General features: G+C 43.3%; 1 protein-coding gene across 1 annotated transcript in view; it reads left to right on the top strand.

Moving 5' to 3' along the window:
• Window positions 1–15582, top strand: part of SLC1A3 (solute carrier family 1 member 3) — a 41174-nt gene that overhangs the window by 13726 nt on the left and 11866 nt on the right. The window contains exons 3-4 of the mRNA XM_082242016.1: window positions 4227–4364; window positions 14224–14428. Coding sequence (XP_082098142.1) covers window positions 4227–4364; window positions 14224–14428 — 343 coding nt within the window. The remainder of the gene's footprint in view (window positions 1–4226; window positions 4365–14223; window positions 14429–15582) is intronic.

Here is a 15582-nt window from a genome sequence, read left to right on the forward strand (position 1 = left end):
GTCTGGTAATGTTTGTGTGAGTGTGGACATACAAGCGATTTTTGTCATACACTCTTGCTAATGATGCACAGATCTGTTACTTTTTTTTCCACCTGAGTTAGGAGAGGCAAGGCAACTTCTTGGTCAGTTTGTGGTTCTGGTAATGGACTGTATGAGGGCCAATGAGCTGAGATTGAATCCTGATAAGATGGTGGCCCTGTGAATTGAAGGTTCCCACAACTGGGAATTGGGCAAGTTCTGAATGGGGTTGCAGCCCCCTATAAGGAATAGCCACATAGTCTGTTGGTACTCTTCAATTTAGCATTGCCAATGGAAACGCTGGTAGCCTCCATAGGGTTTGAAACGCTCTTGGCCAGCTTTAGCTGGTGTGCCATCTAGGGCCATTCCTAGCCAGGGATAACTTGGCCACAGTGATCCATGCAGTGGTAACTTCACAAATTGATTATTGCAGTGCACTCTGTGTGGGGCTGCCGACTGGAGCAGGCTGGTGAGTACATGTCACACCAGTTCTAAAATAGCTGCAATGGCTACCAGTGTACTACCAAGCCAAGTTCAAGGTGCTTGTGTTGACATAAAGCCCTACACTGCTGCAGACCAGGATACCTGATGGAGTCCCTACTCCCTTATGCACCTGCCATTGCTGTAAAACTGGCTGGGATGCTCTCCTTTGCCAAGTATGCATTGTGCAGCAACAAGTGAGGGGGCTTTGTCATCTGTGGCACCTCGATTTGTGGAGTGCTCTCCCCTCAGTGCCAGGTGGCTTCTCGTCTGTGGAATGCTCTCCTCAGTTAGGTCTGCCTGGTGCCTTCATTAACATCCTTTAGGCTACCAGGCTAAAATGTCCATCATCTCTCATTGTAATCAAAAGATGGATGATGGACAAGTTGGTTGAAGGACTATTGGAGAAAAGGTTCTAGGTGCTTTAGTTTTCTTTATTTCTCTGCTGGGTTTCCATGTAGGTTATTGGAATGGTTTTATTGACATTTATTGTTTTGTACATTATGCCTCCTCCCTCTCTTAGAGACTTTTTTGGACTAAGAGACCAGCTAGCCAATTCAAATAAATAAATGTTAAAAACAACAACCTTGATGGTTATCCACCACCTATTATAAATGTTTTAATTTACATAGACTGGTTTAATTGAAGGTGGAATTGGCTGGGTTATTTTCACAGATGTGATAATTTTGTTACTGCTGTATGTAGATGGTTATTTTCATTGCTTGTCTACTTTTTTAATTATTTCCTCTTGGATTTGTTTTAAATGAAAAATGTGATACGATTTTAATAGAATAAAAGAGGATGCAATGTAGCCACATGGTTTCATTGCTGTTCAGGAATCTCACAGAACCCAGTTGTTTGACCGATAGACGTTTCATAGGATAGAAAAAGCAAATATTCAGCCAGGCATCCCCAACCTGCGGCCCTCCAGATGTTTTGGCCTACAACTCCCATGATCCCTAGCTAACAGGAGCAGTTGTCAGGGATGATGGGAATTGTAGTCCAAAACATCTGGAGGGCCGAAGGTTGGGGATGCCTGGGATAGGCTTTTAGGTGTGATCAGAGTTTGGTAAAAGATCTGATTTTGGATAAGCAAGTTTACATGCAGCAATCTATTGAATGCTTGCCTCGAAATTGGTTTTATAGTTCTGTAGTTTTATCATTCTGTAATTATTCATCGGATGTGCTTATTGTTTGTCATCATCTTGCATGGCCTGTGGTCAAACAAACAGAAGTATTACCAAGCTGTAACTAATAACATGGCAGAGCTGCCTTTTAAAAACTCACTTAAACCTAATGTCTGTCCATTAACATGAAAAAGTATAAAATAGAATAAAAAGGCTTTATATTTTATTCTGTTCTTTTTGGTGGTTATACACAGCTGAATCTTTTAAGTACATTTCTAATTCTGCATTATATTAAAACTGGAATAAATTGTTCTCCAGAAAACAATCAGGGCATGGATTGGTGTTTTTTTTAATTATATGAAAATATGTGCTTCTCCCGTGCTCTCTCTGAATATTTGCTTTTTCTACCCCACTGATGTGAAAGGTCAAGGCAAAGCCTGTAGAACAGCTTTGGGGTATTTCTTACAAGCCTTTGTTCCTTTGAAAGGCTCACAAATTATTTGGAAACCTGAAACTCTTACTGAAAAGGGCTTGCTCCAGGTCTAGTCAATTTACGTCTGATCCTTTAGTGTGCTAAGTTCCTCTTAAGTGATACTCAGCACCTCCATTTCTCTGTAGAGTACAGTTGTACTGTTGAGGGTCAAACAGCTCATGACAATTATCATGTTGTTTGCCCCTGAGTGCAGAAATAGCCAGCATAAGGAGTCCAGTCTGGGTTGGGATCCCAGAGTAGAAGTCAGGGTGCTTTAGTCCTTTACCTCCTGCTGTGTTCCTGAGCTGGATTTAGGGACTTTTTTCATCCTGAGGGCCGTATTCTCTCCCAGGCACTCTTCTGAGGTCCACATGCCCATGGCGGGCCAAGGACAGAGGAAACAACAGGTGGAGCAATGCATTCAAAATTTACCTATGCGCAGTAGGCTAGTTTCTACAAGCATGTACCCAAGAAACAGGATGAGCTCAGCTAGGAAATCTGAAGTGTGTTCTCTATGTTGTGCAGAAAGGTATGCTGTGAGAGTTGTTGTTTAGTCGTTTAGTCGTGTGCGACTCTTCATGACCCCATGGACCAGAGCACTCCAGGCACTCCTGTCTTCCACTGCCTCCCGCAGTTTGGTCAAAACTTTTATATGCCTGTTGTCTTTGTCCATGGAGTTTTCTTGGCAGGGATACTGGAGTGGCTTGCCGGTTCCTGCTCCTGGTCAAAACTCTCCACTATGACCTGTCCATCTTGTGTGGCCCTGCACGGCAAAGCTCACAGCTTCTCTGAGTTATTCAAGCCCCTTCGCCACGGCAAGGCAGTGATCCATGAAGGGGGCTGTGAGAGAGACTGTAGCAAAAGGGAATTGGTACCAAAACATCCATCAGCATCCAGCATCTTCAGATGGGTGAAGCCCTTCTTACGCACTAACTGTGTTCACATCAGCAAGATGCAAAAAAAAGCTTACGGACCCTAAATTTGCTAAGAGTTTTCTGCATATCTGGGCTATTTCTGGATTCTGTCTGAAACACACACTGATCTGTGGGAGTGGAAATGCACGCAGCATCTTTTTGCTCTTCTGCCCAAAGAGGCACATTTAGCAAAGTTAGGAACTTAGCACACAGCTATTGCCCATTGCAGAGTTTGTAATTTAAAGTTGTCCTTCCATAGCCACTGAGGTCAAACAGGAGCAAGTTTCCCATTACACTTGGCACAGATATATGTCCTTGTGGACAATCCAGGCTGGTGCACAGGACCACCTTGTGTGTGCTGGCCATAGTGCTGAGCAAAACATCAAGGGTTCCTTGAGGTGAACAAGCCTCATGACCTATTTAGGATGAGAAGGGAGAATCACTACAGAGAGGTCTGAAAAGATTATTTCCAAGCTTCTGTAAGCAGGGCACTCATGTGCCCTTGACCTTCAGTGCAAGTCAAGTTACTGTAATGAAATAAAAGTTTGTGAGGTTTTTCTCTTCAGGGGCAAGCCCCATGCAAGTGAACTCGGAGCATGCTTGTACTATGGACAAGCAGGTTTAATGGCCAATGCCTTGCTCCAAGGAACCTTGCATAAATAGCATAACTAGAGGCAGGTCAGGATTGTGGTTCATGATTGCTAAGGTGTTGATGAGGAAATACAAAGCTACCTTAAATGTGTTCAGGTCTAGTGTAAGGAAGGAATTTGCTGGTGTACGCCCAGAATATTTGTCCACCTTCTTTGAGAAATCTTGGAGAACAGGTGAAGTAGCACAAGACTGGAGGCAGGTAAATGTTGTCCCAGTCTCCAAAAAGGGGAGAAGGGAAGAGTTAACGGAAAATATTTTGATTCTGGTGAAGAATATAATGGAGAAAATTTATAAGCATATTGGTAATAATGCAGTGATTAGTAGGAGTCAGCATGGATTTGTATCCCAGCAGATTAATGTTACCTTCCTTTTTATTGGGTTACTAGCTTAGTGGATTGTGGGAATGCTGTGGATATAATTTATCTTGATTTCAGCAAAGTATTTAATGAAAGTTTGTTGAGTGTATGCTCAGAGCTTCCGTGAGCCTCCTTTCAGTTGACCCTGAATACATGCAATTTGTGATGAAGATGGTAGTCTCATTTTTTCCCATTACTTTCTCCCCAGGTATCATCCTTGGATTTGGTCTTCGGTCATACCACTTCAGCTACCGAGAAGTGAAGTACTTTTCCTTCCCAGGCGAACTCTTAATGAGAATGTTGCAGATGCTGGTTTTGCCTCTCATTGTATCCAGCTTAGTAACAGGTACACTCTTATCTTTTCCCTTTTTCTGTTTTGCAGCAGCTGCTGCTTTCTCTTTCCCTTTTGCCAATGTGTTGATAAAGAGAAAGGAAAGCCTACAGCCGAGTGCATGAAAAATGGCAAACTCCAGGATTCAGATACTTAGTAAAATAATTCAGGGGCCATCAACATGGTACCTCTGGGTGCAGTGGTCCCCCTTGGGGTCTTCCCTTGGCACAAGAAAGCCTTTGAGTACCCCCTCTCATTGAGCACCCCTTGATCACAAAGTGGTGGTTACGTTTTCTCCCTTGAAAAATACATAGAGCTGAAGGAGGAAGTTGTAAGAGTGATGCTCTTTCCCACTTCCTCTTTCAGCTCATTAACTCCACTGGGTCTGACTTTTACCCAGCTCCCTTGGAAAGGTGAGGTGTGGGCTGATTCAAGGAAGGAGGAAAGAATTGAGTTGCTTAAAAAACCAAATGTGCCCACTGGCTTAAAAGTATTGGTGACCTCTGCAGTAATACACCCTGAATTATTAGGAAAGAAATTGAAATTAAAATTCCTTTATATATAGATGCTTTACATGCAGAAGGTCCCATGTTGAGTTTCTGACATCATTTAAAAGGGCAAATTTGCACTTGATGAGATAGATCTCTCTCTGCCTGAGATCTTAGAAAGTGGCTACCATTCAAAGGAACAATATTGAGATAGGTGAGCAAATTGTCTGACCTGGTCTAAGCTTCTTTGTCTACTGACAGTCAGCAGCAAGGCTGGCTGATTTCACAGAAATTGCTCGGAAACATACCTGCACATTTTGCTTCATAACTTTCTTTCTAGGAGCGCTCCAGACCTACTTGCTGAAAAAAGTAAATATCAGAATCAGGGCCTCCTCCCTGGGGCTGTCAATGAAGGCCTTTGCAAGGCCACGGCAACCCTTACAATAGAAGGAAATATTTTTTCAGAGCTGAAGTTGTCTTTGGTCGTACCAAATATGCTCATGTTTTACTCATCTGCTTATTTCATATTGTTACACACACCCCAGTCTCTGAGTAGTAAGAGGTTTCGGGGGTTCTAGTGTGAGCCCTGGGGTTAGTTATCTTGGAATGAAGGCCGCAGGAGAATGATGGCATTTCTGTGATAGCAAGGTTTTGTTTATACATACAGTGGTACCTCGGGTTACAAACACTTTGAGTTACAGACTCCACTAACCCGGAAGTAGTACCTCGGGTTAAGAACTTTACCTCAGAATGAGAACAGAAATCGTGCAGCAGCGGGAGGCCCCATTAGCTAAAGTGGTACCTCAGGTTAAGAATGGTTTCAGGTTAAGAATGGACCTCCGGAATGAATTAAGTTCTTAACCAGAGGTACCGCTGTATTTATACAGGCTGAGCATAAGTAGAAGAATGGAAGAATGTGGAAGGCATTTTAGCCACAACAAACCCTCTCTGCTGCCACAAATGACAAAGCAGGAAAATTAGGATTTACACACCCCTCCTAAAAGTAAATTAATAAATAGGTTTGCTGCATAGATAGTGCTTTGAGTATTTTGACTTGTAACAAAAATATAAGACTATTTTACGATACTGCATAAGAATCTTCTCAACTGCTTTGTGTGACTGCAATAATATTATTTTTTAAAACAGAAAATATCCTTCCCTCCTTCCTCCACCCTTTTATAAATACAACAAATATCAGAGGGAGGAAGAAGACCCATTGTAGAACCAAGAAGGGTGCGAGACATGAGGGGTAGTGGGGTAGTTGGCAAGAAAACAGGATGGTTTCCACTTTCCTTGAGCAGGGAGGACAGAGTGGCTTTATCAATGGCTAGAAGTATCTTTGTAGACAGTATTGATGTCCATATGCTGTTGTCTGCAGAAGGCAGCTAGTTTGTAAAGGGAATGAGGTCAGTTGTCCAGTGTGAATAGGTAAGGATTCTTCGTTCTGATGTTTCAACACAAGTTGTTTGGCTGCTTCGCGTGGTGCAAAGAATCCACTTCTTTTGTCTGGATACAAAGTCTCATTGAGGCAATACAACTTAGCAGTAAGTCTTTTGAGGGCCATTGGATCGTAGCCCATCTCCCCCCACAAACTACCTTCTCAAAGTGATTCTCTATGAAGTGATGGATGGATCAGTCTATTTTTGCTCCATGTCATTTTTGCATCTGTTCCTTCATAAGCTTATTCCATTTCTACACTAATCTGTGTTTATTTTAATCTGCATCAGAAGTCATGTTTAAATACATATTGGAATATGAATCTTTGGATGCATTTTCTCGCAAAGTACACATTTATACTTGTGTAAATGCTTTACAAAAATAGCTGTGTTGCAATATTCAGAGCAGTGTGAAATCTGAAAGATAACTGTCCTGTTCTCATTTTGCAGAAGCTGGGGGTAGGGGAGTGAAAATCAACTCTGTTTTTAAATAGAGCATTCCTCAAGCACCCCCACCTCTGAGAAATCTAGTTGCTAACCTTGGGCATATGTTAGATTCCCGCCCCCAGAACTTGAATTTTTATTTATTATTTGTTTGTTTTTTTTAATGCAAGTTACTTGCATGAAATGGCAGAATTTTGCTCAGCTCTGTTTGTTTTGTGGTGTTATATACCAACCTTGATACAAGGTGTTTCTGAGATATAGCTATAGATATGCAACCTGTTCCCCGCATTCCCATTCAGCGAGAAACTCCAGAACCAGTACTACAGGACTGAGAGTCGAGCTAGTCATGACAATAAATGTCATGCATTGCATTTCAGCCTTTTGAACTAAAAATAAAATAAAATAAAATAAGGCAGCCACTGGTGGAGAGAGCAGGTTTAACCACAGTGCAGGGAAGGGGTCCTGTGCTGTTGAAAGTCCTGCCCCTGGAAAGATGTTTTTTTCCTTAGGCAGAGGGACATTTAATTATTAAAACATTTTTATATGGTGCTCCATGTTTTTCCTCCCATACCAAATAGCTTGAGATGGAGCTCGCTCAGTGGTTGTTCTCAGGAGCAGTTTGTGTGCCATTTGACCAATTCTGAGACCATGAAATTTCAAGTCACTGCACTGAGGCATGAAGACTAGGGTATTTCTTTCCTTTCTCCTGCACCCTGAGATTGTTCTGCCTTCTCACTGCAGCTTCATGCTTCCCCATTCCATGCACTCTCAGATGCTCCAGCAATGATTACTCTTTTTCTGAGAGTAAGTGATGAGTGTCATTGTGGCCACAAAACTCCCTTCCCTTATGCCACGTGACTCTACCGGACCTAAATTCCTCTCCCAGGAACAGCAGGAGTTCCTTGCTGAACTTGATGTGTGGCTGCATTCAGAGAGCACCGTTGCCGCAACTGACAGCATTTCCAACAAGGCCATGAACTCTGACCCTCATTTCCAGGGGTCAGAAAGTTGTGCCCGATTCTGGAGCGGGAAATCTGGTTTTTCTGTGACACCATGACCCCTGCCTGCAGCTATAGGAGAAAGACTCCATGGCTCATGTTTCAGGGGAATGTCATCTTGCTGGTTTTAGTTCTGAGTCCATCTCCAAGCATCAATCTTATCGTCAGAGAAAATCTAATTCCATAGACCTGGAAGAACTAGCAGCATTTGGAAGAGCTGGTCCAGGACTGAGCTGAAATGGCCTCTCCAATTTTGCCACCCCATTCAGAAACTTTGCATTCGGGAAGGTCATTTTGATGATTTTCTGTGGCACAGAAGAGAGGGGGCTGACATAGGCAGTAATTGCTATTGGTGACCAGACTGTTTCCTAGTGTGGGGCGATCACCATTTTGCCTCCAGGATTTCCTAGATTGAGGGCAGTAGGTCACCACATTGTGCCACCATTGAGTCAATGAGAGTGAGGGCAATACTTCCAGCTGTCACTCTTGGAAGTTGGGGGATGGCAATGCCAGCAACCAGCCACTGGAATTCCAAGGAACACCATTATCATCACCAGGACAGTAAAACAGATGGTAGGTAAACCTAGAAGGATGGTCTTGGGAAATCTCAAACCTCACTCAGAACTCCCAAATCCTGAGCCAAAAGTTCTTTCAAGGGAATGTTTGACTTGGTCCTTGTTAATGTGGAAGTCCCAAATTTATGCCCTGTCCCAGTGTCACGGTTCAGTTCACCGGCAATCAAAGTCCCGGCAGGGGACGTCAGGACCGGAAGCCGGAACAAGGGTCCAGATGCCAGGAGTCAGGAAGCCAAGAGTCTGAGGGTCAGAGAGCCTGGAGTCAAGAAGCCAAGAAGCCAAGGGTCCAATGGTCAGGAAGCAAGGAGTCAAGAAGCCGAGGTTCAAGGATCAGGAAGCAAGAAGCCAAACTCAGCAAGGCAGGAAGCGTGTTGCTGTGGCAAAGAGCCAAGGGGAAATGCTGACCTTATATCCCTTCCCAGCTCTTGCCACCAGGTGCTGTGAGTTACCAATCTGCCTCACCTGTGTGGCCACGCCTTGCCTCTTCAGAACAAACTTAGGAAGACCCCAGTCCTGTAAAGTCCTACTGTCACAGGGCCTGGCTCCTGCACACACACCTGACACCCAGTCTCAAACTTACTAAGTAGTCTTAGCCAAGTTTTTATCTTTCAGCCTCAACCATTCATCTTAAGCATGAGGATAATAATGCTAATCTATCTTTCAGAGTTCTTGTAATAATTATTAGTATAAGATATACTAATCCTTGCAATTTATGGTCCCCTGAGCATAAGAAAGCCCATCAGCTGCATATTGCAATATGCTCCACTTTCCAATGAAACCCCTTGCTTTGGGTTTGGTGGTTCCAGAAACTTTATTATTTTATTTTCTTTGAGAAAATGTGCGTCCTGCACTTTCACTGGAAAAACAGTGCTCAGTTTATGGTGGACTGCAGTACACAGAGGGTGCACTACTTTCAGCCTGTTGAGTTGCAAGTTGTGCGAGTTGTATATGTGGAGCATTTTGAGAAAGCATTTCATAGATACGAAGCTGAATCTATTGTTTGGTCATACAAATCCATCACTGGTTGCAACTCCAAGAAGCCCTGGGGGCTCGCTCAGCACCCACTCTGTGGGGCCTTGGACGCAACTTCTGGGTCTCATCTGAGGCCTTGGGGGGCCTTGAAAGGGGTGTCCTAGGCCTCGCAGGGCCTCCAACATCACTTCTGGGGGTGACATAAAGCCATGACTTCATGTTATAACGGCACCGCTGGGCACCCATGATGTGGGGCCCAAGTCAGCACCCTGAAATCCCTTTGTTCCTGACTGGGGAATTTGATTTGGGAGAGAGGATAACCTCAGCCAAATGAACATAATGATCTTTCAAGCCAAAGATGGCTACCCTTGTAGATATTGTTGAACATTGACTCCCATCAGCATCAGCCAGAATGATCAATGGTCAGGGATGATGGGAGTTGTAGTCTAACAACATCTGGTGTGCCACGTACAAGTGTCTGCTATTTCCCTGCATCAAGAATCTGCTTCTGATGTATTATTTTTACTAGTGTATTAATTTTCTGCTTTAATTGCTCTGCATCCCAAGTGACCATGCCATTTGACTGGCTTAACAAGTTACTATGATGAACTCTCCTCTAATTAAACTAAAGCAATTCACCGCATTACATCATGCTTATTTAGCATTAGGAGGGCCAACAAAATCATCAACTGGAAGTTCTTTTTTCAGAAGCAAATCGCCTTTAATAGTGGGTGACTGATGTGAGTGTGCCAGCGCCCCTTTCCCCCCTCCCTGCCAACACTCATTTCTTCTTCTTTTTGTGAATGAGCAACGTTAAACCTTCTTGTGAGATGGGGGGGAAATGCTATCAAGATGTCACGTCCAGAAAAGGATGGCCTTTTCAGGTCTCCACTAAGCAGGTATCAGCTGTGTTTTGTTCCTGTAAAAAAAATAAAATTGTGCTGCTCTTCTCTGTGCTCCTGCACTTCTGATTCTTGGCACTGGGACAGTAAGTTCTTTGTGCTCTGGTATTACAATGAGGCTACCAAAGAGAAAGAGCCTTGGTCCGAGGCTGTCAGCTGTTACTAATCACTGTTCTATGGCTTGCTGTGAATCTCTGCGAGTCCTTACCTCTTGCTCTGCTTAGCACACATAAAGAAGATAAATTACGCCTTTAGTTTCCCTTCAAAAAGCATATTGTGTGGCACATTCCAATACAGTGAGCAAAAGGCGGAATCATGCAAAGAGTTAAATTAGTATCTAAACAGCCCCCGCAGCAGGGCTTTGCCCTGGCAGATGTGAGGAACAGGAAATGTACTGCTGGGCTGGGCATCCAAAAAGTTCCTTGTTGCTTTGCACTTGACAAGTTTCAGAGGATAAATCAGTTGCAGCTCAAAGCACAGCATGTCTGGAGTTTATTTGGAGCCTGCCTATGCTCTTCCGCTATAGAACCTGGCTTCAGTGCCAAGGGCGGCGTTATGGAAAGTGATGATAAAAAGACAAGAGTGAATCTGAGCATGTACAAAATTATCTCGAAGTAATCACAATCTCTCCACAAAACATGGCATTGGGGAACCTGCCTGAGGGCAAGAGGCCTTGACCCCGGTGAAAGATTCATGAACCGTGGTCCAAATGAAAATATCTCTACATCATCTTCATTGGAGGTCTCTTTGTATTACATGACAGGTTTGTTTTGCTTTGTTTATATTAAACAGGGTTAACGATGACAGCAGTTAAAGTACCTGGCTAAATAACTTTTTTTTCTGGCACCAAAATATAGCAACTTAGGCACCTAGTGAGCCTTTTAAGGGAGGGCATTCCAGAATGGGGTTTCTATTAGCAAATTAGTAGCTGCTTTGTCATTAATACTCCAAATAATTCGGAATTACAGTTTGCAGATCAAATTTTAAACTGTATGCTCACTATTTGATAATTTCCTCTACACCTGCATCCCATAAGTATAGGGAACACTTCAGCATGCCAACCTGGCATTTTCAGCAGCTAAAAGTGTTGGTTTTTTAAATTCTGTTGGGCGCTGTTGGTATAATATGCCAGCGATACAATATCCATAGGTTCATTAGGAGAGCTCAGTGAAGAATATTACAGCACAGTCCACTGGTGGGCCGCCAGCTAATTTCATTTCACTTTATAGTTGCTGAGATTTTGACCCTATCAAGGCACTTTTAATGTTCTTATACACCTTTCAAGGATGTTTACTGAGGAAATTGGAAACATACAATGATCTACCAGTCTTCAAACAACCCTATTAAAAAAGAAATCTAGAGTAATTAGGAGCATCCCAGGGAAACAAGGGACTTACATTAAAAACATATGGCATACACTAAAAACAGTAAAGCAATTCAGGTGCTATGAATAGGGGACAGTGAACATGTGAACATGTGATGAGGACAAGTAGAGATGAGCACACTAGCTGCATCCCATCTCTCATTCTCTTCATCACCTTCCAACTGCTGGTTGTCTAAAGCATGGACCTTTTTATATCTGCAGAGACTCCCTGTGTATCTTAAAATGCTTTTGTTTTGTTTTTTTAATGCTATCAGAGGACTGTTGTCCTTTGTCTGAAATGACAACAGACCTCCTGGTTGACAGAGTCTATGCTAGGATTAGCTAGCTGTTCCTTCAGACTTGTACTAGCTGTGTCCTTCACATCCTGCTCTGATCATGAGCAGAAGTCCACAAGGAGGGATAGTCTAGCACAGCCTTTCCCCAAGCTGGAGTCCTCTAGATGTTGTGGACTGCAGTTCCCATCATCCGTGACCATTGTCCCTTCTAGTGGGAGCTGAAAGGAGGTGGCATCCAAAACATCTGGAGGGCACCATCTTGGGCAAGGCTGGTCTAGCAGATCAGGTCAGAGTCACAGGATCTCATATACTTTCCAAAAAATCAGCAAAGCCTTTACTGCTCCTAGAGCTGATTACCTCTCCCATGCTTTACCCACTTCCTGAAAAGTGTCAGTTCTTAACACTACTCTGCTTCTCACTTAACTCCTACCTGGTGCATTGCCTGCAGCAATAAGAAGGAATCAGGAAGCAGAAGACCCCACTTATAACTCAAGGGGCTGATTAGTTCAGATAGAACTCTTGTCCTGTGTCTATTTCATCTCTATTTAAATGTGGAATTTCCTCTGCACCTGTAATCAAGTATCTGCAAGAGCACTGATGGAAGGATGCACTCCCACAAGTTAAGATGCTTGAAGGAGGGGTGTGATGCCAGAGGAGGAGAGGACAGAGGGTGAAGAAAGAGCTGTGAGTGGAAGGGAGCACTTTCCCATCCTTTGGACCCCCTGGGAAACTCATCAAACCTGCTGCACCTGGAACTGGGTGTGGAGAGTGCAGCTGTGGGCAGCCTAAAAAAGTACCATCCTCCTTGGGCATGTCCATAAAAAGCAAGTCCAGAGTAAGAGACTAGGGTGATGTCAGCTGTTTTCAGGAACTCTTTTCATTGGTGGGTGAGTTGAGAGTTTGTTTGCACCCTGGGTTCTCACCTGGAGGCAGAGAGGAAGGGGTGTCAGAAGGAAAATGAATTGATATTTTTATATATTACAAACTTTATGTTAATGTAACATTTTCATATGTAGCTGTGTGTTTTTGTAATATCTGTTTAAGTTGCCTGTTGTTTCAGCTTTCTGTACACTGCTTAGAGATATTTTTTTAATATATCAAGCACTATAGAAATTAAATAACCAATACATATATTAGAAAGTATATGGAAATAGTAAAAGATTATACCAGCTCAATATTTGGGGGTAATAGCATCTACAGCCTGTGTATAATGTGATGTTTTTACTGTATGTTTTTAATAGATATTCATGTGTTTCTTTGTACAATTTTTAAATTAAAATTTGTGAATTATAACAATTTGTACAATTTTTGGGAACGTGACCAGCTTCTTTTGTAAATAAGAAATTACAACATAAGAAGTTCGAGCACAAAATAATTGTGTTATATAGCATTTGCAATGCATTCCGAAAACAGACATACCATCTCTCCCAATCCAAGGGTAGTTCGTGTGGATCAAGGGAGAGAGGGGAAGCTTTTATCTCCCCTGCAGTTGTGCTGTTATAAAGCACACCATGTCTCAAATTTCAAGGGAGAAAGGTAACGTAAGAGCAAAGGAAGTCACTTTATATCAAGCCGGACCATTGGGCCATCTGCATCAGCTTTATCAATACTGAAGTGGGATAGCTCAGTCGGTAGAGCACAAGACTCTTAATCTCAGGGTTGTGGGTTTGAGCCCCATGTTGGGCAAAACACTCCTGCCTTGCAGGGGGTTGGATTAGATGATCCTTCCAAATCCACAATTTTATGATTCTATGATATCTGAAGTTGCTGGGGATTGAATCTGTGGGTGGGGAGGCAGTTGCTCTATCACTGAACTATCACCCTTCCCTCTTTGGACTGTAGCTCCGTGAGAGAGCATCTGCTTTCATATTCAGAAGCATTCTATCTTTGATACTGTTGATAATATAGCCATCGCTTCTAGTAGTCACTGATAGCTTTATTCTTCCATTTGTCTCATCCTCTTTTAAAGCCATCAGAGCTGGTGGCTGTAACTTGTGGGAGCAAATTCTGTAATTTAACAACACGCTCTCTGAGAAGAAATACTTCTTTTTCTGAAAGCCACGCCTTTCATCAGGGTTCTAGTATTACAAGAATGCTTATTCTAGTACAGTGGTACCTCAGGTTAAGTACTTAATTCGTTCCGGAGGTCCGTTCTTAACCTGAAACTGTTCTTAACCTGAAGCACCACTTTAGCTAATGGGGCCTCCTGCTGCTGCCACGCCACCGGAGCACAATTTCTGTTCTCATCCTGAAGCAAAGTTCTTAACCTGAATTACTATTTATGGGTTAGCAGAGTCTGTAACCTGAAGCCTATGTAACCCGAGGTACCACTCTATGTGTATTCACAGTTTTTTTGTGATGTACAGACTCTAGTTTCACTCTCATGCTTCTGTTTGCTAGGAGTTGCTGCCCTGGACAGCAAAGCATCAGGGAAGATGGGGCTCCGAGCCGTCGTCTACTACATGAGCACCACAATCATTGCTGTCCTGATTGGAATTATCATGGTGGTCATCATCCATCCAGGGAAAGGGTCGAAGGAAAAAATGCATCGAGAAGGCAAGATTGTGCGAGTGACAGCCGCAGATGCCTTTCTGGACTTGATCAGGTAAAAATGCATTTTCTGTCGTATAAGCAAGGTAATGAAAGTTACAGCATATGACTGAATTTATTAACACCGAGCTATCAATCTCTTTTCGCTCTCTTTTCCCTTCAAAATGGCACCCCCAGCTCAGAAATAACTTGTAAACATAGACCCCCAAGGCTTATTGATCAGGCTTTTTAAGCTTCTTAACAATGTACTGTGGGGTTTACTAATGAGATTTGAAGCAATTCATAATTCCCTAATTCATGGCCAGCCCTGCTATTAGGCAGAGTAATATGGCTGCCTCAGGAAACATAATTGAGGAGGTGGTATTCACCCACTATTTCCCCTGAGTTCCCTAAGCTGGTCTACTCTGCACTATCGAAACTCTCCTGCTGTGCTCAGTATGGTGGAGGAAATTGTCCCATCACCAGTATTGAAGTAAGATTCGGGGGCCAGCCATCTTTGATCTCAATAGTAGAGCAATGGCTTTCCATGCAGACAGTACCAGGCTCAATCCGTGGCATTTCCAAGCAAAGCTGGGAAGGTCCCATCTGGAACCATGGAGAGGTGCTGCATGTTGATGCTAGATGGACCCATGTACAGTGGTGCCCCGCAAGACGAACGCCTCGCAAGACGAAAAACTCGCAAGACGAAAGGTTTTTTCGTTTTCGAGTTGCTTCGCAAGACGAATTTCCCTATGGGCTTGCTTCGCAAAACGAAGCTTGCCCCCGCACCCCGGACCCCTTTTGAACCAAGGGGCGGCAACGGGGAGAAGCGATCTTCTCCCCTCCACCCCTTGCTTCAAAAGAGGGGACAGAGGGGAAGGCGCTGCCCCTTCCCTTGCTTTAAAACAGGTCCCCTCTGTCCCCGGACGGTCTCCATAGGAATTCATTGATTGATTTTCAATGCATTCCTATGGGAAACCGTGCTTCGCAAGACGAAAAACTCGCAAGAATTAAAAACGTGCGGAACGAATTAATTTCGTCTTGCGAGGCACCACTGTATTGACTTGTTTAAATAGCAGCTTCCTATGTTCCAGGGCTCCAGACTGATTCTGTATGTAGAATGGAAAAGTAAAAGAAGAAGGTAGTTAGCGTAGGACTCCTTGACATAATAACAGAATGTCTGTGGCTTTTTTAAGTTTAGAATAAAATTTTACATAGAATTTTTAAAAT

Source organism: Podarcis vaucheri (genome assembly GCF_965113315.1).
Source record: "Podarcis vaucheri genome assembly, chromosome: 11".
NCBI classification, from domain to species: domain Eukaryota; kingdom Metazoa; phylum Chordata; class Lepidosauria; order Squamata; family Lacertidae; genus Podarcis; species Podarcis vaucheri.